Below are 26,905 nucleotides of genomic sequence, written 5' to 3' on the forward strand. Positions count from 1 at the left end.
TCACTGCTCTCTCTCTCTCTCTCTCTCTCTCTCTCTCTCTCTCTCTCTCTCTCTCTCTCTCTCTCTCTCTTTCTCTCTTTCTCTCTTTCTCTCTTTCTCTCTCTCTCTCTCTCTCTCTCTCTCTCTCTCTCTCTCTCTCTCTCTCTCTCTCTCTCTCTCTCTCTCTCTCTCTCTCTCTGTCTCTCTCTCTCTGTCTCCCCATCCTTCCAAAATACCCTGTAACAATTCCCTCGAATTATTTTATATTCTCAGGATATCATTCTGAACATAATAACTTCTTCCATGGGTCTTCAATCACCACGGAGGGCGAGAATATATCTAAGTCATGCAGTTTACGGGAGGTGCGAGCTGTTATGGATATAGGCTGATATTATTGTGCCAGCTTGAGGGCAGAGACAGAAAGAAGACACTGATTTCTTGTACAACTCACCTACATATAATCGAATCCACAGGGATCGCTCGTACTTTGATCCATCAGGACGCGAAGAATCTTCAAAGCACTCTCAAACACGGAGTTTTACAGTGGGCAGCCAATTTCACAGCCATTATGAAGGCCCTCGACGACTACAGGAGATTTGTAGAGGAAAGAACAAGAAGTAAACAGCGACAACAATCGCTTGAAGAAAAAGCAAAGAAAAACTGCTCTCTCTCCAGTCATTTAGATGCTGTTGCCTTTGACAACTGGTTCCATCCAGCGGACGCGACTTTTGTTTGTCCCCAGTGCTCTCCGTTGCTATGCGTCTCGAAGGGGCCGTGACGTCACACTTAACAGCCCCATATGTGTTGGTTTGTTTTGAACTGCCTTCACAGCTGGGCATTATTTAGAAAAGCGATCCTGTCAGCTTTTCTATTATTGTGTTCACATGGCAGAAAAAACGACATCGCTATGCTACGTAAGTTTCTACGTAAGGTGCTCGGTATTTCACTTAGGCTACGTAAGTTTCTACGTAAGGTGCTCAGTATTAATCTAGCCGCGTGCTGTGCACGTGCACGGCAGACATTGTGTTGCAGTCCGTTTTCGGATGTGCATGCGCGAGGAACTTTACTTACTTCTTTGGAACTGCTTCTTGCATGAGCTGTTTCGGATATTTCGTTTCCTGGCTTATTTCGCTTTGGCTCTGCTGAGACCTCCTTTCACGGAATATTACTCAATGACAGGTGAGTTGACCAGTTCCCTTTGATTCATTTGCTTGTGTTGACTCTTTCATTTACGCTGACGTTAACATCATCGTGTGGCTCGCCCCCACGGCACTGACGATCGCCGGGTTCTTGCTTCGACGGATCGACGGCGACCTGCTGACAGGATCGTGCTCAATAGGATCGTACAATGTGGTCATCGCCCCGGTGACGGCCGTGTTCAGTGCCGTTATGTCTCTCCTGGGCGCACGGCTATGGCTGGGAATCCAGAGCCCATCCTTCGTTCCAGCATCGTCATTGGAGCCTCCTGCGGACGAGACTAGTGCTTGCACCATGCCCCGGCGAGCTCCGGCAGAGGTCGGCGACTTGTGCCGACAGTACGCCAAGTGCATTGTCAAGTTCTGCGGCATGCGCCTGATGCCCGCCACTGGCTACATTGCGTCGCCTATCTACGAGTATTCGGAGCAGGAAAGTTGTCAGCGAACAGCAACGGCGTGCGCCAGGAACAGTGCATCACTAACCTGCATGAGCGGCAGTCGTCCGCGTCTGCCTGTGTTTATCCTACGTTACTCCAAGGGCTTGCAGGCAGCGCTCGTCTGCCTCTGGTACAATAACCCAATCCACACGCGACTGCAGGTTCGTGCGGCGAGCCGTGGCGTTGCTTTGCGCGCAGATTGCGGGAGATTACGGCCCGCCGCTTATTACCCTACCAGCACCTGACATCGCATCAGTGAAGACGTGACTATCCTCTTGGCTCCGCCAAGATCCTGCTCTTTCTGTAGCCTTTCACTTGGCTGGCCAGCACCCTCCTAACCGCAAGCTGCTGTGGGTTGTAGTTAACCTCCTAACCGCAAGCTGCTGTGGGTTGTAGTTAAATATAGTAATAATGCAGACTAATGCGTGCGCGCGGCTGATTCGTGCTATGCTGCTATTATTGCTGGCGCTTTTACTGTATGCTCATCTTGCTGCTGGCTACAGTCACGTGCGCTGTACATCACGGTATCCATGTCGGTCAGACGCCTTGCTGCATGCTATGCGTCGTGGCATTCTATGTGTCACTCAACGTGACATTCATTCATGCGCGACGCTCATCGTAGGCGGCAGGCGTCGTGGGCACTCAACGTGTCATGCTAAAAGTTGCTTAGTTATATATTATTTCGATCCGTTCTGTGTGTGGATCACTCTGGTCAGATCGTTCTGTTTCACCCACCCACCTCCCATTTCTCATCTCTCATTTACTACGTGTATCGCCAGCGCTTGTCCACGGCCTTGCTCGCAAGGGCCTTGCTCGCCCGAACGAGGGTATAAATGCGAGCTTACAGCATGTTTAGGGTGCATTTTTCCCAAGTTCACTGGAGTGTAGGATAGAGTTTTGCTTGCAGAATTTCTAAGATCGCTATCAGTGTAACGTGAAGCTACAAAGGAGAGATTCAGTTGCGCGCATTGTTCCTTGTGTTCGAGAACATCCTCTCATTCGGTGACAGCCATGCGGCCGAATAAAGGGAAAGGAGGAAAGAATCGTCGTAAACGAAAGGCGGACCGCACCAACAGCAATCGGATTAGCCAAATTCGAGGAACGCTAAGGTTGAACAACAAATACAGCATTGACGACACACCGAGACACACAGAGGAACACAAACTAGGGTCTACAATGTACATGTACATGTACATGTATACACAGCTATGCGTTTGCGTGTTTTCATGCTCCCTTCAAAGGTTTATGTATACGGCATGTATGATTTATGTTGCTTGAGTACGCCCACTTTGAAGGTCGAAGTTGGATTATACAGGGTGTGAACAGGTGAGATTTTTATGTCTAGCTGTTAATTACCCTTACCTTAGCCCACCAAGGAAATCGGAATAATCAAACTCGATGGTGCTCCAACTTCATTTCGACGTAGAAAATTCGCTGTTTGAACATCTCAATTTCAAAGGGTAACCACTGATTTCGATGTGAAAAACGTTTGCTGATCGCCATAAAAAAATTTCTGCCGACACACACCATAACAAGCTCCAAGTTCACAAACAGTGGCCACAAACGGTTGCTCGTCATGAAGGTGGTTCGACACTTTCGACCAAATTCGTTCACTTCCGTATTCAGTTGACAATTATTTTTTGCCGTCATCAAGACTTATTTGGGCCCAAAAGCGCAAAAATCAGTGTAAGTCTCGATTAGTGGCAGAGATATGTTTTTTGCACGCTTGAGCTTGGACTGTTGTCGGTACCACATTCTGTGGAATGAAATCCAAAATCGGAGCGATTTTGCAGCGTCTTAGCGCAAATTGTTTCGAGTTATCCACAAAGACACAAGCTTTCCAACTCTCTTAGGCCGTTGGAAAGCGTACCGTACGCTCCGGATATTTGTCGTACTGGTACAGGGCGAAAACTTCCATATGCGTGTCGCCTCTATGCTCGCCGACAAGAGAAAGGAGCCCTTCTTCTCACTTCTTGCCTTTATAAGGTCAAGGGTTTCCTTTTCTCTTGTTCGTGCCTCCCATGCCAGTCCGTGGTCACCGCAGGCGCTAGGCCACGGTCTCAAGATGCCCGCCAGAGAGTCATAGTGACTCTGATCTGATGCTTCTGTGGTCACCCCCCCCCCCCCTTGCTGCTGCCGAATGCTTTCGGTAACTATCCGTGGTGGATTGGATTGGATTGGATTGGATTTTTATTTATAGTGGTGACTATAACAGACAATTGCCTAATAACAATAGACCCACTCGAGGGAAAGATGCAAAAAGATATGAATAATTAATATAATAATAGACTACCGGTATTGGATAGGTGATCATGTTCGCATTTTGCATAGCTGAAAGTCATAATTACTAGCGTGAAAAAGCAAGGCATTGGGGTAACAGTTTCTTAAAACGGGCGGAGTTATCCACACAGCGAGCTAGAGGGTGCAAATCATTCCACAGCTTAGCACATTGGAAGGAAGCGCGGTGTGTTTGGCTACTGTTCTGCTTCATCCCCCCCCCCCCCCTCTTTTTTTGGGCATGTTCGATTGGTAAAGGCCGATTCACAATACAACTTTCTGCGACGCGACAAGCGACTTGCGACACATGCGACGAGCTGCGACAGCGACACACGGTTCACAACAGGGAGTAGTAAATTTTACTACTCCCTGTATTTTACTACTCCCTGGTTCACAATATTCTTCATGTTTGCGCAATTGCGACCAGGGAGTAGTACAATACCTAATATATATTGTACTACTCCCTGATTGCGACATCGATCATGCATCCTCGATCATGCAGACATGCACAAGTAGTACTATGCACGTGCACTGCACGTGCACCCAGGGTCGAAAGTGTACTCCATCTGTGTATGTCGCGTGTCGCGCGCATGTCGCAAAAGTTGAACTTTCTTCAACTATTAACTTCTGCGACAGGTGCATTGCGACCAGGGAGTCGTAAAATACCGGTATTTTACGACTCCCAGCTTGCGACAGCTCGCGACAGGCAGTTTCTTGTCGCAACTGTCGCAAATCGCGTGTTGCGTCGCAGAAAGTTGTATTGTGAATCGGCCTTAAAAGGGAAACTCCGGTCCAAAATCACCACCATTTTTTATTGCGGAATTAGAGTATGTCGTAAGTGGTAGAATGGCGAAAACCGGAAGCTTCTACGACAAGGATAACATACCTAAATTACCAATTGCAATTTTCCATATTTGGCACGAGGGGGCCCCCGCCCACCCTGTGACGTAAAACGTTCTCAGTGAGCTCCAAATTTTTTTATTCAAATGGTAAATTTTGAAAAAGGTATTCAATGTTTTTTCTTCAATCAATAACCCTTGTACTAGTACATGTACTAGTATTCATTCGATCATCATGTTGGAGGAAAAGGAGACCACGGGAGGTGTGGAGGTGGACGCCACTTCGGATTCAGCAACACCGAGGCCTTTTAGGTTCGAGCCGAAGCGCGCATCAGCGTCTGCGAAACTGTCTACAAGTAATATTTCTGAGACTACAAAACAGATAAACGTGAAGAGAACGCTTTGGTTGTACACAGTGCTCGCGTGAGCACTGCTGGATGCCGTTGCGGACAATGCAGCCTGATGTGGAGCGAGGTCGAGTCGACTTGCTCCTGGGAGGTTCCTGCAGCTTTTAGTAAACGCGGATTGGAAGTGACGTCACTAGTTGGGTGATAGTACACTGGGTGCGTTCGACTACACACTTGAATCGATCCATGAATCCATTCGTGGATCGATTCAAGTGCGTAGTTTCTTCCAAGCCATCGAACGGCGTGAAGAAGGTGAATCACAATGAGACTTTTGGTTACGTGGTCATGACGTTGAACAACAGGTCAAGTAGGGTCCACCGTTACACACAGCGACACATACTTATCATTGCCATGACTAATGTCTATGAGCACTGCCTGAACACTTGACCTACCACACAGATACCGATACACGTGTATCGCCAGAGCTCGATCGCCCGCGCCCTGCGACGTGACTGGCGGCGAACAAGGGTATAAATGCGAGCTTACAGCATGTTTAGGGTTCTTTTTTCCCAAGTTCACTGGAGTGTAGGATAGAGTTTTGCTTGCAGAATTTCTTAGATCGCTATCAGTGTTACGTGAAGCTACGAAGGAGAGATTCAGTTGTGCACATTGTGCCTTGTGTTCGAGAACATACTTTCATTCGGTGACAGCCATGCGGCCGAATAAAGGGAAAGGAGGAAAGAATCGTCGTCAACGCAAGGCGGTCCGCACCGACAGCAATCGAGAGTTAGTATTCAGAAATGATGGCACCGAATACGCACAAGTTACCAAGCTGTTTGGCTGTTGTCGCCTGGAGGCTTGGTGTTATGATGCTAGAAGCCGGATTTGCCAAATTCGAGGAACGTTAAGGTGGAACAAAGTCTGGATCAAGCAAGGCGACATCATACTGATTGGCGTCAGGGACTTCCAGGATTCTAGAGCAGATGTAATTATGAAGTACAGCCACGAGGAGGCAATGAAGCTGAAGGCCTATGGAGAGTTGCCAGAGACAGCCAAGCTCAGCGACAGCACCACGTTCGCACCAGATGCTAAACATTTCGTTGTTTTTGACGACATATCAGAACCTGAAGATGATGACAGTGATGCAACGACGTGATCAGTGACTCAATCGACAATGCTGCGAAACGGTAAAGGAGAGCATACTCCAAGAACAATGCCGGAGAGACAACTCCGTGAAGAAACGCTTGGATGGGATGACGACAGTTCCTTCCTGGTGAAGGAGCTGTTGATCTCCAAGCGGGCATAGACGGTGGCACCTCCCCGCGGTTATGCCTGGTAACTTTTGCATTCAGCTCGCTCCAAGTCGAAACATCTGAAGCTGATTTGAATGCGAAATGCTAAGTCCACCAAAATCCATACACATTGATGAAGTTTGTTTCAACTCGGTTGTTGAGTACAGGAATAATTATGTACATGTATCAAGATGAAACGCGACAAACGTCCCCACAGGTTACAGTCTATCGAACCTCTGAACAAATGCGACGAATCACTCCCGGACTTTTAGAATGTCGCGCGCAGACTTTCGCGACGCTACTCGCACGACATTCTCTCAAAGGTGGCCTTGGTGAGTAAGTAAGTTCTCAACATTATCAGAGTCTGTCATACAAAATGCACTGTATACTAGGACGTGGACGCCGGATGGTCACACTTACTTGGGGAGCTCGAAAAGCTGAAAGTGACGTAACTAGTTGAATACAAGTTCACTGAGTGCGTTCGATTACTCACTTGAATAATGATTCATGAATCCATTCGTGAATCGATTCAAGTGCGATATTTCTTCCAAGCAATCGAACGGCGTGAACATGGTGAATCGAATGTTGAGAGACCACCTAGGGTTCCCTGTAAAAAGGCGTCGCCGCCTTTTGGGAATTCCCTAGTAAAACAAGAATAAATATTAACTTACCTGGTTTTGGAGTCGTAGCGTAGAACCACGCAGGCGTGAGTACTGACGAGTGGTGTCCATGGTTACACACAGCGACACGTACTCATGTACCTAACAAAGCCTCTTGTACTGGGCAAAATGAATTATTTCACATATCATGAAACCTATCATTGCCGTATTTAAAATTTAAATAACAATACCGTAAAATCCCGCCAAAGCGCCCCTACCTCCTCCACCCTTTAGGTGGGGAGGGGCGGATGGGCGAGTACTACTTAGCGCATTCAGTAGCTAGCCTAGTGCAGGGCTCATAGTAGCTACTGGTACTTGGGTGAATCTAACGTGCAAAACCCCCAGTCGTTGTAGACCAGCGTGTGGTATTTAAAGGTTTAGGCGTGGGTGAACATCACCGTACAGACATTGCCAGCTTGGCTAGCGTCGGCATGTAGATCTACGCTCAAAGCAAGCACCTGGTACTTAATTTTTAGAGGGGGCAAAGTAGAACCACGCACACGTCATAATTACGTGTGCGTGGTTCTTGACAGCTAGCAATTGTATTGCTAGCTGTCAAGAAGTGTCCACGGTTACAAACAGCGACACATACTTATCATTGCCATGACTCATGTCTATGAGCACTGCCTGAACACTTGACCTACCACACAGATACCGATACACGTGTATCGCCAGAGCTCGATCGCCCGCGCCCTGCGACGTGACTGGCGGCGAACAAGGGTATAAATGCGAGCTTACAGCATGTTTAGGGTTCTTTTTCCCAAGTTCACTGGAGTGTAGGATAGAGTTTTGCTTGCAGAATTTCTTAGATCGCTATCAGTGTAACGCGAAGCTACGAAGGAGAGATTCAGTTGTGCACATTGTGCCTTGTGTTCGAGAACATACTTTCATTCGGTGACAGCCATGCGGCCGAATAAAGGGAAAGGAGGAAAGAATCGTCGTCAACGCAAGGCGGTCCGCACCGACAGCAATCGAGAGTTAGTATTCAGAAATGATGGCACCGAATACGCACAAGTTACCAAGCTGTTTGGCTGTTGTCGCCTGGAGGCTTGGTGTTATGATGCTAGAAGCCGGATTTGCCAAATTCGAGGAACGTTAAGGTGGAACAAAGTCTGGATCAAGCAAGGCGACATCATACTGATTGGCGTCAGGGACTTCCAGGATTCTAGAGCAGATGTAATTATGAAGTACAGCCACGAGGAGGCAATGAAGCTGAAGGCCTATGGAGAGTTGCCAGAGACAGCCAAGCTCAGCGACAGCACCACGTTCGCACCAGATGCTAAACATTTCGTTGTTTTTGACGACATATCAGAACCTGAAGATGATGACAGTGATGAAACGACGTGAGCAGTGACTCAATCGACAATGCTGCGAAACGGTAAAGGAGAGCATACTCCAAGAACAATGCCGGAGAGACAACTCCGTGAAGAAACGCTTGGATGGGATGACGACAGTTCCTTCCTGGTGAAGGAGCTGTTGATCTCCAAGCGGGCATAGACGGTGGCACCTCCCCGCGGTTATGCCTGGTAACTTTTGCATTCAGCTCGCTCCAAGTCGAAACATCTGAAGCTGATTTGAATGCGAAAGGCTAAGTCCACCAAAATCCATACACATTGATGAAGTTTGTTTCAACTCGGTTGTTGAGTACAGGAATAATTATGTACATGTATCAAGATGAAACGCGACAAACGTTCCCACAGGTTACAGTCTATCGAACCTCTGAACAAATGCGACGAATCACTCCCGGACTTTTAGAATGTCGCGCGCAGACTTTCGTGACGCTACTCGCACGACATTCTCTCAAAGGTGGCCTTGGTGAGTAAGTAAGTTAGTTCTCAACATTGTCAGAGTCTGTCATACAAAATGCACTGTATACTAGGACGTGGACGCCGGATGGTCACACTTACTTGGGGAGCTCGAAAAGCTGGAAGTTACGTAACTAGTTGAATACAAGTTCACTGAGTGCGTTCGATTACTCACTTGAATAATGATTCATGAATCCATTCGTGAATCGATTCAAGTGCGATATTTCTTCCAAGCAATCGAACGGCGTGAACATGGTGAATCGAATGTTGAGAGACCACCTAGGGTTCCCTGTAAAAAGGCGTCGCCGCCTTTTGGGAATTCCCTAGTAAAACAAGAATAAATATTAACTTACCTGGTTTTGGAGTCGTAGCGTAGAACCACGCAGGCGTGAGTACTGACGAGTGGTGTCCATGGTTACACACAGCGACACGTACTCATGTACCTAACAAAGCCTCTTGTACTGGGCAAAATGAATTATTTCACATATCATGAAACCTATCATTGCCGTATTTAAAATTTAAATAACAATACCGTAAAATCCCGCCAAAGCGCCCCTACCTCCTCCACCCTTCAGGTGGGGAGGGGCGGATGGGCGAGTACTACTTAGCGCATTCAGTAGCTAGCCTAGTGCAGGGCTCATAGTAGCTACTGGTACTTGGGTGAATCTAACGTGCAAAACCCCCAGTCGTTGTAGACCAGCGTGTGGTATTTAAAGGTTTAGGCGTGGGTGAACATCACCGTACAGACATTGCCAGCTTGGCTAGCGTCGGCATGTAGATCTACGCTCAAAGCAAGCACCTGGTACTTAATTTTTAGAGGGGGCAAAGTAGAACCACGCACACGTCATAATTACGTGTGCGTGGTTCTTGACAGCTAGCAATTGTATTGCTAGCTGTCAAGAAGTGTCCACGGTTACAAACAGCGACACATACTTATCATTGCCATGACTCATGTCTATGAGCACTGCCTGAACACTTGACCTACCACACAGATACCGATACACGTGTATCGCCAGAGCTCGATCGCCCGCGCCCTGCGACGTGACTGGCGGCGAACAAGGGTATAAATGCGAGCTTACAGCATGTTTAGGGTTCTTTTTCCCAAGTTCACTGGAGTGTAGGATAGAGTTTTGCTTGCAGAATTTCTTAGATCGCTATCAGTGTAACGCGAAGCTACGAAGGAGAGATTCGGTTGTGCACATTGTGCCTTGTGTTCGAGAACATACTTTCATTCGGTGACAGCCATGCGGCCGAATAAAGGCAAAGGAGGAAAGAATCGTCGTCAACGCAAGGCGGTCCGCACCGACAGCAATCGAGAGTTAGTATTCAGAAATGATGGCACCGAATACGCACAAGTTACCAAGCTGTTTGGCTGTTGTCGCCTGGAGGCTTGGTGTTATGATGCTAGAAGCCGGATTTGCCAAATTCGAGGAACGTTAAGGTGGAACAAAGTCTGGATCAAGCAAGGCGACATCATACTGATTGGCGTCAGGGACTTCCAGGATTCTAGAGCAGATGTAATTATGAAGTACAGCCACGAGGAGGCAATGAAGCTGAAGGCCTATGGAGAGTTGCCAGAGACAGCCAAGCTCAGCGACAGCACCACGTTCGCACCAGATGCTAAACATTTCGTTGTTTTTGACGACATATCAGAACCTGAAGATGATGACAGTGATGCAACGACGTGATCAGTGACTCAATCGACAATGCTGCGAAACGGTAAAGGAGAGCATACTCCAAGAACAATGCCGGAGAGACAACTCCGTGAAGAAAGATTTGTTTTTTCACCGCTGAGCGTAGCGAAAGAGTGCAAAAAACGTATTTTTCACTCACAAATATTTTCGTGCATTTGCTCTTGTTCTGCGCAACTCCGTTGAACCTGCCATCGTGGTCTTTGTTTTTCCTCGTGGTAGTTGAAGTTGCCCGCCCACCCACCCTGGTTTCATGGGAGTCGTCCGCTATTCTTCTTGACAATCTATGCCTATGTGTGTGGCTTATGATTATGACATACACCGGTTATTACATACCATTCCTTGCTATCTCTATTCTTGGGTCTGACTGGCAGCGGGGCAGGAATTAATGAAAATAGAAAGGTTTTTTGGCCGAAAGGCGTGTTTTTCCTCTAGCCCGGTTGAGCAGTCGCGGCTAGGAATGTAGGTAGTCATTGTTTTTCAGGCGCTCCCCTGCTGCCCAGTCACCCATGCTCACCACTGGCCATGCTGTTTCACTTGATTTCACGGCCTTTTCTCCCGCTTGCTGGCGGTTCTTTGATGGATTTAGATGTTTTTCGGCTATTTATCTATTCTGTGGCTGCGAGTGTGGTTTTTGCTTCTACTCATTTCTGGAAAACCACCACGGTGGTGAGTGTGATTGCTCTGGTAGACCACTACCCCATGTACTGAACAGTCGCTTTGTGAGTGAAAACGCTTGGATGGGATGACGACAGTTCCTTCCTGGTGAAGGAGCTGTTGATCTCCAAGCGGGCATAGACGGTGGCACCTCCCCGCGGTTATGCCTGGTAACTTTTGCATTCAGCTCGCTCCAAGTCGAAACATCTGAAGCTGATTTGAATGCGAAAGGCTAAGTCCACCAAAATCCATACACATTGATGAAGTTTGTTTCAACTCTGTTGTTGAGTACAGGAATAATTATGTACATGTATCAAGATGAAACGCAACAAACGTTCACACAGGTTACAGTCTAACGAACCTCTGAACAAATGCGACGAATCACTCCCGGACTTTTAGAATGTCGCGCGCAGACTTTCGTGACGCTACTCGCACGACATTCTCTCAAAGGTGGCCTTGGTGAGTAAGTAAGTTCTCAACATTGTCAGAGTCTGTCATACAAAATGCACTGTATACTAGGACGTGGACGCCGGATGGTCACACTTACTTGGGGAGCTCGAAAAGCTGGAAGTTACGTAACTAGTTGAATACAAGTTCACTGAGTGCGTTCGATTACTCACTTGAATAATGATTCATGAATCCATTCGTGAATCGATTCAAGTGCGATATTTCTTCCAAGCAATCGAACGGCGTGAACATGGTGAATCGAATGTTGAGAGACCACCTAGGGTTCCCTGTAAAAAGGCGTCGCCGCCTTTTGGGAATTCCCTAGTAAAACAAGAATAAATATTAACTTACCTGGTTTTGGAGTCGTAGCGTAGAACCACGCAGGCGTGAGTACTGACGAGTGGTGTCCATGGTTACACACAGCGACACGTACTCATGTACCTAACAAAGCCTCTTGTACTGGGCAAAATGAATTATTTCACATATCATGAAACCTATCATTGCCGTATTTAAAATTTAAATAACAATACCGTAAAATCCCGCCAAAGCGCCCCTACCTCCTCCACCCTTCAGGTGGGGAGGGGCGGATGGGCGAGTACTACTTAGCGCATTCAGTAGCTAGCCTAGTGCAGGGCTCATAGTAGCTACTGGTACTTGGGTGAATCTAACGTGCAAAACCCCCAGTCGTTGTAGACCAGCGTGTGGTATTAAAAGGTTTAGGCGTGGGTGAACATCACCGTACAGACATTGCCAGCTTGGCTAGCGTCGGCATGTAGATCTACGCTCAAAGCAAGCACCTGGTACTTAATTTTTAGAGGGGGCAAAGTAGAACCACGCACACGTCATAATTACGTGTGCGTGGTTCTTGACAGCTAGCAATTGTATTGCTAGCTGTCAAGAAGTGTCCACGGTTACAAACAGCGACACATACTTATCATTGCCATGACTCATGTCTATGAGCACTGCCTGAACACTTGACCTACCACACAGATACCGATACACGTGTATCGCCAGAGCTCGATCGCCCGCGCCCTGCGACGTGACTGGCGGCGAACAAGGGTATAAATGCGAGCTTACAGCATGTTTAGGGTTCTTTTTCCCAAGTTCACTGGAGTGTAGGATAGAGTTTTGCTTGCAGAATTTCTTAGATCGCTATCAGTGTAACGCGAAGCTACGAAGGAGAGATTCAGTTGTGCACATTGTGCCTTGTGTTCGAGAACATACTTTCATTCGGTGACAGCCATGCGGCCGAATAAAGGGAAAGGAGGAAAGAATCGTCGTCAACGCAAGGCGGTCCGCACCGACAGCAATCGAGAGTTAGTATTCAGAAATGATGGCACCGAATACGCACAAGTTACCAAGCTGTTTGGCTGTTGTCGCCTGGAGGCTTGGTGTTATGATGCTAGAAGCCGGATTTGCCAAATTCGAGGAACGTTAAGGTGGAACAAAGTCTGGATCAAGCAAGGCGACATCATACTGATTGGCGTCAGGGACTTCCAGGATTCTAGAGCAGATGTAATTATGAAGTACAGCCACGAGGAGGCAATGAAGCTGAAGGCCTATGGAGAGTTGCCAGAGACAGCCAAGCTCAGCGACAGCACCACGTTCGCACCAGATGCTAAACATTTCGTTGTTTTTGACGACATATCAGAACCTGAAGATGATGACAGTGATGCAACGACGTGATCAGTGACTCAATCGACAATGCTGCGAAACGGTAAAGGAGAGCATACTCCAAGAACAATGCCGGAGAGACAACTCCGTGAAGAAACGCTTGGATGGGATGACGACAGTTCCTTCCTGGTGAAGGAGCTGTTGATCTCCAAGCGGGCATAGACGGTGGCACCTCCCCGCGGTTATGCCTGGTAACTTTTGCATTCAGCTCGCTCCAAGTCGAAACATCTGAAGCTGATTTGAATGCGAAAGGCTAAGTCCACCAAAATCCATACACATTGATGAAGTTTGTTTCAACTCGGTTGTTGAGTACAGGAATAATTATGTACATGTATCAAGATGAAACGCGACAAACGTCCCCACAGGTTACAGTCTATCGAACCTCTGAACAAATGCGACGAATCACTCCCGGACTTTTAGAATGTCGCGCGCAGACTTTCGTGACGCAACTCGCACGACATTCTCTCAAAGGTGGCCTTGGTGAGTAAGTAAGTTCTCAACATTGTCAGAGTCTGTCATACAAAATGCACTGTATACTAGGACGTGGACGCCGGATGGTCACACTTACTTGGGGAGCTCGAAAAGCTGGAAGTGACGTAACTAGTTGAATACAAGTTCACTGAGTGCGTTCGATTACTCACTTGAATAATGATTCATGAATCCATTCGTGAATCGATTCAAGTGCGATATTTCTTCCAAGCAATCGAACGGCGTGAACATGGTGAATCGAATGTTGAGAGACCACCTAGGGTTCCCTGTAAAAAGGCGTCGCCGCCTTTTGGGAATTCCCTAGTAAAACAAGAATAAATATTAACTTACCTGGTTTTGGAGTCGTAGCGTAGAACCACGCAGGCGTGAGTACTGACGAGTGGTGTCCATGGTTACACACAGCGACACGTACTCATGTACCTAACAAAGCCTCTTGTACTGGGCAAAATGAATTATTTCACATATCATGAAACCTATCATTGCCGTATTTAAAATTTAAATAACAATACCGTAAAATCCCGCCAAAGCGCCCCTACCTCCTCCACCCTTCAGGTGGGGAGGGGCGGATGGGCGAGTACTACTTAGCGCATTCAGTAGCTAGCCTAGTGCAGGGCTCATAGTAGCTACTGGTACTTGGGTGAATCTAATGTGCAAAACCCCCAGTCGTTGTAGACCAGCGTGTGGTATTAAAAGGTGTAGGCGTGGGTGAACATCACCGTACAGACATTGCCAGCTTGGCTAGCGTCGGCATGTAGATCTACGCTCAAAGCAAGCACCTGGTACTTAATTTTTAGAGGGGGCAAAGTAGAACCACGCACACGTCAAATTACGTGTGCGTGGTTCTTGACAGCTAACAATTATATTGCTAGCTGTCAAGTAGTGTCCACGGTTACACACAGCGACACATACTTATCATTGCCATGACTCATGTCTATGAGCACTGCCTGAACACTTGACCTACCACACAGATACCGATACACGTGTATCGCCAGAGCTCGATCGCCCGCGCCCTGCGACGTGACTGGCGGCGAACAAGGGAATAAATGCGAGCTTACAGCATGTTTAGGGTGCATTTTCCCAAGTTCCCTGGAGTGTAGGATAGAGTTTTGCTTGCAGAATTTCCAAGATCGCTATCAGTGTAACGCGAAGCTACGAAGGAGAGATTCAGTTGTTCACATTGTGCCTTGTGTTCGAGAACATACTTTCATTCGGTGACAGCCATGCGGCCGAATAAAGGGAAAGGAGGAAAGAATCGTCGTCAACGCAAGGCGTTCCGCACCGACAGCAATCGAGAGTTAGTATTCAGAAATGATGGCACCGAATACGCACAAGTTACCAAGCTGTTTGGCTGTTGTCGCCTGGAGGCTTGGTGTTATGATGCTAGAGTCCGCATTTGCCAAATTCGAGGAACGTTAAGGTGGAACAAAGTCTGGATCAAGCAAGGCGACATCATACTGATTGGCGTCAGGGACTTCCAGGATTCTAGAGCAGATGTAATTATGAAGTACAGCCACGAGGAGGCAATGAAGCTGAAGGCCTATGGAGAGTTGCCAGAGACAGCCAAGCTCAGCGACAGCACCACGTTCGCACCAGATGCTAAACATTTCGTTGTTTTTGACGACATATCAGAACCTGAAGATGATGACAGTGATGCAACGACGTGATCAGTGACTCAATCGACAATGCTGCGAAACGGTTAAGCAGAGCATACTCCAAGAACAATGCCGGAGAGACAACTCCGTGAAGAAACGCTTGGATGGGATGACGACAGTTCCTTCCTGGTGAAGGAGCTGTTGACCTCCAAGCGGGCATAGACGGTGGCACCTCCCCGCGGTTATGCCTGGTAACTTTTGCATTCAGCTCGCTCCAAGTCGAAACATCTGAAGCTGATTTGAATGCGAAGGGCTAAGTCCACCAAAATCCATACACATTGATGAAGTTTGTTTTAACTCGGTTGTTGAGTACAGGAATAATTATGTACATGTATCAAGATGAAACGCGACAAACGTTCCCACAGGTTACAGTCTAACGAACCTCTGAACAAATGCGACGAATCACTCCCGGACTTTTAGAATGTCGCGCGCAGACTTTCGTGACGCTACTCGCACGACATTCTCTCAAAGGTGGCCTTGGTGAGTAAGTAAGTTCTCAACATTGTCAGAGTCTATCATACAAAATGCACTGTATACTAGGACGTGGACGCCGGATGGTCACACTTACTTGGGGAGCTGGAAACCTCGGAAGTGACGTAACTAGTTGAATACAAGTTCACTGAGTGCGTTCGATTACACACTTGAATAATGATTCATGAATACATTCGTGAATCGATTCAAGCGCGATATTTCTTCCAAGCAATCGAACGGCGTGAACATGGTGAATCGAATGTTGAGAGACCACCTAGGGTTCCCTGTAAAAAGGCGTTGCCGCCTGTTGGGAATTTCCTAGTTAAACAAGAATAAATAATAACTTACCTGGTTTTGGAGGCGTAGCGTAGAACCACGCAGGCGTGAGTATTGACGAGTGGTGTCCATGGTTACACACAGCGACACGTACTCATGTACCTAATAAAGCCTCTTGTACTGTCAAAATGAATTTTTTCACATTATCATGAAACCTATCATTGCCATGAGCACTGCCACTGTCATTGCATCGGTCTGCCTGACCACGTGACCACCTTGTCATGCAAATGTGTAATGCGGCTGTTAAGTGATGACGTCACAGTTCCTTCGATACGCATAGCAACGATCCCACTGGGGACAAACAAAAGTAGCATCGTCTCCACCGAACCTGTTGTCAGTGGCAACATTATAGGAATCGTGTACATTTATTCGTTTCTTCTTTGCTGTTTTCAGCGAGTGTTTTGTTTTCTCTTTGTCCTTGATCTGGACGGTGTTGTCGTGCTCATTACCTTACTGAGACGTCTCTTGTGACTGTAGCCAGTGTCACGGAGGATTTTATTTGTGTGACGAGGTAGATCGCGGAGATCGAGCGTGAAAAACGCTCTGCATTAGTAGCTCCTGTTGAATGTCTTTTGGGATGGCGTATCCATGGTCAACAAAGCCAAGGTGCAAGACAGCATAAGAGATCGTGTAAACGATGTGAACTCCGAAAGGTAAGCTCCTGAACAAGTGGAAAGATATGTGTATTTACAAACTCTCTCTTCATCCATCGATTGCCGCTATGAATTGCATTTTGTCTTCACAGATAATCTGGACAAATAAAATTTGGAGAGTGCAATCGTGCTTGGGACCCATCCCAATGTCATCACATGGCTGTGGTGACTAGTCACGGTATACCTGTACCTGGTAGAGTTTTTCCTCAACTGAGACGGAGTGTAGGTGGATGGATTATGAGAAATGCGAAGATGTGGAGTAAGTTGTGTCGAAGAAATGTGTAATAAAATACTAGTAAATATTACTTTACACTCAAACATACACTGTACATGTACATGTAACATCATGATAATGATTCCATCTTCATATCTCCGCAACAGGTACGCCATACGCACCGAATACATGGTGTGTGTGCACGCGCGCGCTTGCGTGCGCGCGTACATGCACACACTCTCATGCGTGGCCGAGTTGGCCGGATGAACAGACCACGCATTTGCACGAGGTGTCCGTCATGTCATTGGAATGCTGTACTTTATGACTTTATTCCAAAATAGTATGTCTAATATAGTTTTGTGTCTATGCTCGGCGGGTATCGGGCCACGACGCCACACTGCAGTCAGCGCTGGAATTAAAATAGCACTTCATGGATTATTTTACATTTTTCAAATTTGAGTGCGGATGCAGATTTTCTCGTTCTGCGGTTTTCTTAGCTCATGTCCCAAGTATGTCTAGCAGTACCTCCAGGAGTTGCTGCATCAACCTTAGTAAGGATTTTGCGTCAGAGGACCATGCCTTCTTCGTCAAGCTGCTTCTCGGAGCAGGGGTTCGGAGCACGGACATCCGAGTTATTGATATTCAGGGCAGGAGAGGTACGTGCAAAGTAACTCTTGCCTCGACAGCTGCCCGTGACACGTCGCTCTCCCGCGGACTGTCGGCCCAAGGGAAGACCTTGGAATTGTTGCCAGGGGATGGCACTGCTGAAACGGTGCATGTGTTTGGAGTTCCGGAGGACATGGCGCTGTCGGCCATTGCGTCTTCACTGAGTCGTTTTGGGACACTCTTGGGGCCCGCGAAAAACGAGAAAAAGACGGTTGAGGGCTGCACCTTCAGTACAGGTATCGTATACTACACCATGGTACCCACAATCGCTGTCCCCAGCTCCATCACCGTAGGCCGGTACAAACTGCGAGTTTGGCACAAAGGGCAGACCCCCACGTGCTGGAAATGTAGCACCCCCGGCCACGTGGCGAGGGATTGCAGGGCGATCTCGCAGCAGGGCACCAAGCCCAGTCCGGGAGCTGCAACGTCAACAAGCGAGCTTGGACCACCCCAAGAACCACTTGGGCAGGGGCAGGAAAACCAAGAAGTGGCAGCGCTACCAACACCAGCAAAACAGCAACAAGAAGGCAGTGTGAACAAGGAGGCACAGGATCATGTCCCTGATGCACCACAACCTTGGACGTACGCCAATGCGTTGGGAGTTCACACTCCCTGCACGAGTGCTCGAACCGAGGCGACTGCCCCCACATCTTCATCCACACCCGCGTTCCCGATGAGTAGAGGCAAAGCTGGTCACCCACCACCCGATGACCAAGGCTTCAAGCTGGCTCGTGGGAAACACACGTTCCCAGCACGTGTTATTACTCCGGCTACAAAGCAAGGAGTCCAGGTGACTGAGAGTGAGGAGAGCAAAGCCATTCGTCAACTCGTCACAAGGCTTCGGATGAGTATGCCACAGCGAAAGCTCGGGAGCAGGCGAAGGGACAGCTTGTAAGTTGTTAGAGGTTGCGCGCCTTGCATTGTTTGTCTCATTGGCTTATTCCGCATTTGTCTGTATCTATCTGCATCAACATTTTAGCCCCTACTATGACTCTACCTCTCAATCCTCATGCACCACCTTTTATACCCCATGCATCTACGCCGACTCAGTCTGGCATCAAAATAGCCACGCTCAATGCATGTAGTTTAAGATACAAACTGCCAGAGATTGCCAGCCTCATCCGCACGCGTCAGTACGACATCTTGGGTCTATCAGAGACATGGCTAGATCCCGAGATTACAGACGGAGAGCTCAGTATTGACGGGTACAATCTGATTCGAAAAGACCGCACTCAACGCTTGGATGGCGGAGTCTGCTTCTACTACCGTCAAGATCTCCCAGTTCGATCCCGCCCAGATCTGCATTCTGAATCTACAGAAACAGTCTGGGTAGAAATAAACGGAAAACCAGGTCGACACCTGGTTGGTTGCGTGTACCGGCCACCGGGGGAGCCAGTGTCTTACTGGGCAGATTTGGAAGCAGATATTGTACGAGCAGCTGTGCAGTCTTCTTCCGTGACCCTAGTTGGAGACTTTAATGTAAATATGGACCCAGCCCATCCGGCACCCCAGCACAAACACCTCACCGACCTCTGTGCTGCGTTTGGCCTCCAGAACATCGTCATGCAGCCGACCCGTGAAACTCCACAGTGCCCTGAAGGCACGATGATCGATCTCATATTGACCAACCCGGCGCTAGTGTCCCTAGCAACGGTTGTGCCCACTGATATTAGTGACCACAGCGCTGTGGAAGCCTTTATTCAGCTTGCCGTTGACGTTCCACCCGCGTCATCCACGACGTCGCGGCTGACCAGGAATATACGTGGCGTTGACATTAACTCTTTTCGGCAAGATATCCTTGAGGCTTCTCTACATGATTTTTCGGATCACAATGATGTAAATCACATGTGGAAAGAGTGGCACACTAAGTTCCTGTACGTTTTGGACAAGCATGCCCCGCTGCACAACTCTAAGCCTTCCCGGAGGGCGATACCTCCCTGGTCTGACAGAGAGCTGCACCAGCTCGAACAGCGTAAACGGCGGCTGCACAGCCGTTGGCGGAAGGATAGGACAAACGGCACACTGTATGCAGAGTTTAAACAAGCACGTAGCACTGCTCGGAACGCGTATCGGCGCAAGCGAAACGAGTACTTCTCCCGTCAGTGCGAAGAAAATGTGGCCAACCCTAGGAAGTCTTGGGCCATTCTAAATGCAGTCACTGGGCGTTCACGTCGCCGCCAAGATCCTAGTTGTAGCATCAGCGAGGTGGCCGACACGTTCCACTCCATTGTCACCGATCCCAACCGTCCTGAACAACTCTGTACCCCGCACGGTCCCGCTGGACCCGTCTCCTTGACCGAACTTGATCCTGTGACTCCTGCTGACGTCCGACGTCTCCTTGAGAAGTTGGATGCGCGGAAAGCCACAGGTAGTGACGGCATACCGGGCTCTCTGCTACAGCAGTGTGCTGACTTGCTTGCATATTCTCTTGCTGTGCTGTTCTGCACCTCGCTGAGGACTGGAACCATTCCATCCGCATTTAAATTGGCGTCTGTCGTGCCACTGTACAAGGCCGGTGACCCATCAGTCCCCACCAACTATAGGCCTGTATCCCTTCTCCCAATAGTGTCCAAGTTGCTGGAGAGGGTAGTGCAACACCAGTTAGTTCGTCATTTGGACTTGACCCAGGCATTACCCGAAACACAATTTGCCTTCCGCAAGAAATGTTCCACGGAAGACGCCCTCTGTGTGCTGACTGATAATCTGCAGAAGGCGAGAGACAGTGGCAAGACCACAGGGCTGTGCCTATTAGACATGTCGAAGGCTTTTGATAAAGCGCACCACGACAAGTTAATTCAAGACCTCCTTGCGGTTGGAATTTCTGGAAAAGCCCTTAGTTGGTTCGTCGACTACTTGTCCGGCCGCAAGCAGCAGATCCTCATCTCGCCTTCAACCAGCCCTGCTCTGGCTTGCACCTGCGGAGTGCCCCAAGGCTCTGTTCTCGGCCCTGTCCTCTTCAGTATATACACACGCGATGTCCCTTTGGTTTCCTCGCCTGTGCCAAGTGTACAATTTGCAGACGACATAGCCCTGTACGACTCCCAGGCCTCAGCGGCGGAAGCGTCCAGAACCCTCACCACAGCGGCAACTGCTCTGGCCGGTTGGCTGAAGTCCCGAGGCCTTATCTTGAACGCCACCAAGAGCCAGGTTCTGACTATCTCTCCCCAGCAGCATGTACAGGAAGTAACAGTCAAAAGCGGCGACTGTCTCCTCCCCTCAGCGTCTTCTGCGCGTTACCTCGGCGTTCACCTTGACAATCGCCTAGATTGGGACACCCATGTAATCTATGTGGTCACCAAGGTTGCCAAGAAAATTGGCGCCTTGTGGCGGGCACGCCGAAGCCTATCAAGACGCTCTCGTCAGGTGTATGTGAAGGCGGTCATAATGCCCGACCTGCTTTATGGCTCCTGCTGTTTTTCAGCCGCAATGCGAGAGGGTCAACTGAAACGACTGCAAACCACGCAAAACAGAGCCATCCGCTGTATCGATGGCAACCCGCCCCGGACAGCCATGCAGCCGCTGCTCACTGCTCACTCCCTGTACCGTGTCAGCGAGCTCTACAGGCAGAAAATATTGATCACCATCTGGCGGTGCATCAACGCCCGCACCAGCCCTGTGCTCGCCCAGCTTCTGACCCCGGCACAAGGCACCCCTACCCGCCATCAGCAGTCAAATGGCCTACTAAGCCAGGCAAACCGTAGCCGCCGCGGTCAGCGGAGATTTTCTGTTGCTGGTGCTCTGAGTAGGAATGGACGAGCGGGTTCTGGGCCAGGGGGCGCCCGGGTCCCAAAAAATGGGGTATTATTGAAAAATGGGGTACTAATAGTACCCCATTTTTGCGGTGAAAATTATTTTTGGCCCGGTTTTTTTGCGGATAAAAATATGTGCCAGGGGGTGCCCCTACCTCAAAAAAAAAAGGGGGGTATTATTGAAAATATGTATTGGGGTGTTATGCTCTACCCTAAACAATAAAGTAATATGGTGTCATCATTATGTAAGTATAAAAGGTGTGTTCTTGAATGATGATCCAGTCAGTTTCAAGTTGTTGTGGTGCAGTGAAAATGGATTCTGAATTTGAGATCCTGTATGCTTATGTACGTTCAAAGAAGCAATGTGTGCTGGAGGAAAAGAAGAAGAAGAAGAAGAAGGAGATAGAGGAAAGTGAAGAAGTGTGTTATCATCGTGAAGAACAAGTTGAGCATGCTGGTCATAGAGTTTGTTCTCAGTGTGGATTGGTAATGGCTGACATTTACATGCCCGAGGTAAAGTGGAGAGAGCGTTGTACTAGCATAAAGACCTACACGGATTCCGATCGCATTCAAGGTGTGAATCGTCATCTTGTACATTTTCTCAACAAGATCGACTTCACTTTACCGCATGCACAGTTTCACCCTGTTCAAGAGGCACTGCAAGCAATGAAGAAGTCCAGCAGCTATAAAAGCATGAACTATGCAATAGCATTATCGTGTATACTTCATGAGGATCATGATGCAGTGCGCACACTGCGATCTTCTTTACCGCGCAGTAATGTATCATGGTTGAGAAGCAGCCGCATTACACAACCTCTTCCATCATGTTTTCCACTGATGTTTCTTCTACATCTCATGGAACACATCAAGGGTCCTCTGTCCGCTAGACAGCTGAACACTCTGAAAGTTAATTTGTCCTTGATGTCACCTGCAGACCTGTCCATGATGCATCTTCTAATAGATGCCTATTGTTGGCATGACTACAGTCTGGATTATTTAGTAGATCACGTGACCTCTCTCCCACCTGATCTTGCCAACATACTCTATCAATTTACCAAGACTGCAGTACGTCATCGATGTTAGCAATGCGTTGGAGATTTACACTCTCGGGAACCTGTTCTGAGACATGGTCGAGACACGTTCAGTCATGACCGAGACATGTTCCGACAGGTCAAGTGCAAGTCGTGCTGTGATTGGTTAAATCTTATCATCTGCTCACCGTGTCCTCTGATTGGTTGATTCTTGAACAATTTCACCGTGTTCTCCAAGGTCGTCACCTCCCATAGGATGTTATTTCAAACTCGGCGGCGGTCAAAAGGGTATATATGTGCAAGCACAGTCCTCCATTCACTCACAACTGCCTTTGTTGTTTCGTTGCTCAAGCCTTCTCTCTCTCTCTCTCTCCCTCTGGATCTCACTGGATCTCTCGTGACTGATATCATGATGGCCACTGATGCTGTTGTTGCTGGTGAAGATGTTGTGGACTGTTTGGGTATTGACCCGTTCGCTATCAAGACGATAAAGAAACCCGGTCTCTACAAGCGACGTGCTAGCCGTAATCCGAATCTGGAGCCTCTGCCTAAGATCAAGATGCCATCTCCTCGTCCTACCATACTACCAGGTGTCGCCACCATTATTACGGATGGGGCAGCAGAGTGTGTTCAAGCAATGTACAGCAAGACCGCCCACGACTATCATGTTGCTCCTGGCACCGATTTCTACTATACGCGCGGTGATTTACCGGGCATGCTTGTCAATGGCACGGTATGTGAAGGACGCTTTGGACAACTTAAGCTGTACGTCCAGGCTTCACAAGACGATCTCATTCAATTCTTCCTGAAGACCTCAACACCTTTGAGACGTGCCGTGAGATCTCCACATATCAACAGGATACGGAGTAACATCTTCCCTGCAATGTACCAAGGGAAGAGTGTGACTGCTTTGTATCTCAAGCCAACCAAGGGTGTTCCCAACTTCCCGATGAACGAAGAGTGTCAGCTCTATCTGCATCCTTCCACTATATCTTTCAACAGGGAGAAGTGCGAATTCAAGGCATGGCTTTCGGCAATCCCCCTGATGTTTGTAGACTCACGGCTTTGTGAAAGGGATCACGACACCGTGCAAGACCTTCCCGAGGCTGAATTGACTCGACTGGTGATTGCATTCCTCAAGAAGTGGAGCACTGCTGACAACGTGACTGCTGACATTGCGTTTGACACAACGGTGGCGGCGGCAGCGTCTCTCCCTGACACCCTACCGGACAATTCACTGGACTTGAATCTGCTAAATGCTTAGTCATCTTACCACATTGATTGATCAGAAAGACTTTATATCCTAACCCTTTTTTTTTTTTTTTTTTTTTTTTTTTTTTTTTTTTTTTTTTTTTTCATGCTCTCTCACTCTCTCTCTCTCTCTCTCTCTCTCTCTCTCTCTTGCTAACATATCATCGCTTCATTAGATTACCACTAGCACACATGAGTATCATAATGATTTATTTGAGAAAGAAAATATTTCCTATCATAATTAGAACAGTGTGTGTGTGTGTGTGTGTGTGTGTGAAGATGGCGTACTGGGCTACGCATTTCCATAGGAGTGATGAGGAGGAGACTTCCCTCAAGCACATGCAAAGCATGCGGAATGATATTACCGAAATACAATCAGTTGTGGGGAACGATGACACCGAAAACACCTTGGTTCATGATGTGGAGAAACTGAAAGAGGTGAAAGCCGATGAGAGCAAAGTGGAAGATGTGGAAAACAGATCTACGCGCTACACAGATCAAGCCATAGCAGCTGATGAGCTGCACGTGAAAACAGATGGATCCGTGTCCATGGATGCTAACCTCAACATGAACGAGCATTCCATCTGTAATTTGGCGTACGATGATAGTTCTTTGACATGTGCTGTCCCTGCCGGTTGGGTCAAGAATGAAATCCAACAAGCATCATCGAGATTGCAAACTGGTATGGACACTGTGCGCAAGATGAAAGGACCTCGTGGTGATCGGGGATTGGGATGGCTTAGCGGAGGTGGCATGCCACTGAACTCTGTAGGGAGAAATGGTGACTTCTATCTCGATGCAACCACGCTCATCGTGTACAAGAAATTCAGCTCGAAATGGAAGGCGTTTGGTCGGCTTCATGGATCAAGAGGTGAAGCTGGTCCACGTGGAGAACGTGGATTGATCGGTCCTGAAGGTGAGACTGGACCTAGAGGAGCTGATGGGCAAGGTGGTGAACGCGGTCAAAAAGGTGATCAAGGAATACCTGGTCCAGAAGGTCCCAGAGGTGAAGTTGGACCACGTGGAGAACGTGGATTGGTCGGGCCTGAAGGTGAGATTGGACCTATAGGAGAAGATGGGCAAGACGGCCCACAAGGTGAACGTGGTGTGCAAGGTGATCAAGGAACCACAGGTCCCATGGGTCCCCAAGGAACCATCGGTCCAACCGGTCCTCCAGGAAACAGAGGTCCCGTGGGTCTCCAAGGAATCATCGGCCCCATAGGTCCTCAAGGAACCAGAGGCCCCATGGGTCCGCAATCAAATCAGAACCTATCCGATCCGTTTCATCTACTACCTCTCATTCGAAGAAACGCCTACCTCTACATATACTCTCATCCTAGCAGATTTGAATCCGTCACCAGGGTGAGCAGAAACAGATACAGAGGGATAAATCTCGTTGACATGAAGGACAAGAGAATCAACGTGAACAGCATCGACATGTTCCGAGACGATCACTTCTACCTCAACATTACACAACCCAGCGAAGTTTCCATTAGAGAACGATTCGTCAATCTGTTTCACGACAACATGTCTTTTGCAATGTTCCAAGTAATTCAAGTGGACGCACCTGACCCTAGAAACATGGCATTGAAGGCATTCGATATCGATACTGTCGGAAATTTCAGCTTGGATAGTTTGTACGTGTTGTTCACTGCCACCCACATAAGTGGCAACTACTTCACGCGTCCCGGCCATTCATCATTCAACATACCCGTTTCGTCTGTAGTCAGCCAATTATCGGCGGCTTTGGATAAACCTGTGTCGAGTATGACGGATCTCTTGGGTACAAAGTGTGTCATAAGTTACGCTCGGAATTCAGAAGGCCTATTCACTCTATACGTAAACTCCATTTTGATACATTCCAACTTAGACACTGTCCCATTTTCCAGGACCAATGGAATCGAAGATTGCAATTATAGTATTGGTGGTACTCAATTCTTCAACGGCACTTCATCAAAGTTGTTCTGTCATTTGCACTTTGCAGAGAGTTTATCTTCTCACACAATCCAGCGCATCCACACAGAACTCATGGCACACTACGATATATGAAAGTGCTACTTTGATTGTACATAATATATAGCACACATGCTACACTACATTCTTGAGATGAAAATGAAAAATAAAACCTATCTATAGTGAGTGTCATCACAACACCAGAATGTCTGTGATATTGACAGTGGCGAACAACACGTCGGGCGTGAGCAGGGGATTGCACAAACCGAACTTTACTCTAAATGTGAAGGAGCTCGATACGCGTGATAAAGTCCTGCATGTTGAATCGGCTCAGTTTGAAGTACACTTTGAGAACATAGACGAGGCAACGAACAAACTCTATGTGGTACATGGTGTAGAAGAAGAAGAAGAAGAGGATAGACTTTCCATCAAGACGGGAACATACAGCGATGTAGACGATTTGGTGTCTATTATCAATGCCACTCTGAAACGAGCAGGACACGGAGACATTGTGTTTTCCTACTCTCGTCACACCAGCCGCATAAGTGTCTCGGTACCCAGGAATAAACGGTGCTTGTTGAAGAAGGACTCACCCGCATTGGTGCTGGGTGTGGGCACTATTCTCAAGCCATACACGATCGAGGGATCTCACACGTTCCCGTTCGCTGTGGATCTGACGAAAGGCAGAAGACTTGTCCTGCTCTACACCGACCTCATTGGACCTGCTGTGGAGTACGAAGACAATACTGATTCGAGGGTGCTGAAGACTTTTCTTATTCAAACCCTCAACGGTTTGAATAACTACGTGTTCGGGAAAGAAGACAAACGACTGCTGCTTCCACACGAAAACGTGACTAGCATTTCGTTCTGGTTGAAATTCAACACCGGTGAACACATTACTTCCGGATATCCCGTCTACCTTGATCTTCGGATCACCAACACAACTACTTAGATGGATCTTCCAGATGTTCGTGTCCGTCACGTGCGTGACATGGTGGAGGATATAGCAAAACGAAAGAAATTGGAGAGCGAAAAGGTGCGTTGCCGGGAGAAGTACGTGATTTACAACACTGCAATCTTGTCCTTTCTCATACTCATTCAAACCATTCTCAACATTCTTCAAGGGAGTGGTGCCGTATC

At 48.0% G+C, this 26,905-nt stretch overlaps 5 protein-coding genes across 5 annotated transcripts; all 5 read left to right on the plus strand.

Annotated features, from left to right (window-relative positions):
* Positions 1-5,787: 5,787 nt before the first annotated feature.
* On the plus strand, positions 5,788-6,231 carry LOC135827952 (eukaryotic translation initiation factor 1A, Y-chromosomal-like). Its single transcript, XM_065340387.1, has one exon. It carries the CDS (start codon positions 5,788-5,790, stop codon positions 6,229-6,231), a length of 444 nt encoding a protein of 147 aa, XP_065196459.1.
* A 1,698-nt stretch (positions 6,232-7,929) lies between these two features.
* On the plus strand, positions 7,930-8,373 carry LOC135827953 (eukaryotic translation initiation factor 1A, Y-chromosomal-like). Its single transcript, XM_065340388.1, has one exon. It carries the CDS (start codon positions 7,930-7,932, stop codon positions 8,371-8,373), a length of 444 nt encoding a protein of 147 aa, XP_065196460.1.
* A 1,702-nt stretch (positions 8,374-10,075) lies between these two features.
* On the plus strand, positions 10,076-10,519 carry LOC135827954 (eukaryotic translation initiation factor 1A, Y-chromosomal-like). The gene has a single exon (XM_065340389.1). The coding sequence runs from the start codon at positions 10,076-10,078 to the stop codon at positions 10,517-10,519; it is 444 nt and encodes a 147-aa protein (XP_065196461.1).
* A 2,349-nt stretch (positions 10,520-12,868) lies between these two features.
* LOC135827955 (eukaryotic translation initiation factor 1A, Y-chromosomal-like) lies at positions 12,869-13,312 on the plus strand. The gene has a single exon (XM_065340391.1). It carries the CDS (start codon positions 12,869-12,871, stop codon positions 13,310-13,312), a length of 444 nt encoding a protein of 147 aa, XP_065196463.1.
* Positions 13,313-15,009: 1,697 nt separating this feature from the next.
* Positions 15,010-15,453, plus strand: LOC135827956 (eukaryotic translation initiation factor 1A, Y-chromosomal-like). The gene has a single exon (XM_065340392.1). The coding sequence runs from the start codon at positions 15,010-15,012 to the stop codon at positions 15,451-15,453; it is 444 nt and encodes a 147-aa protein (XP_065196464.1).
* The last annotated feature ends 11,452 nt before the right edge of the window (positions 15,454-26,905 follow it).

This window comes from Sycon ciliatum, chromosome 12, assembly GCF_964019385.1.
Source record: "Sycon ciliatum chromosome 12, ocSycCili1.1, whole genome shotgun sequence".
Classification (NCBI taxonomy): Eukaryota; Metazoa; Porifera; class Calcarea; order Leucosolenida; family Sycettidae; genus Sycon; species Sycon ciliatum.

Excerpts from the sequence above, each read along its gene's own strand:
- LOC135827955 (XM_065340391.1), top strand. The coding sequence starts at position 12,869 with ATGCGGCCGAATAAAGGGAAAGGAGGAAAGAATCGTCGTCAACGCAAG.
- LOC135827954 (XM_065340389.1), top strand. The coding sequence starts at position 10,076 with ATGCGGCCGAATAAAGGCAAAGGAGGAAAGAATCGTCGTCAACGCAAG.
- LOC135827956 (XM_065340392.1), top strand. The coding sequence starts at position 15,010 with ATGCGGCCGAATAAAGGGAAAGGAGGAAAGAATCGTCGTCAACGCAAG.
- LOC135827952 (XM_065340387.1), top strand. The coding sequence starts at position 5,788 with ATGCGGCCGAATAAAGGGAAAGGAGGAAAGAATCGTCGTCAACGCAAG.
- LOC135827953 (XM_065340388.1), top strand. The coding sequence starts at position 7,930 with ATGCGGCCGAATAAAGGGAAAGGAGGAAAGAATCGTCGTCAACGCAAG.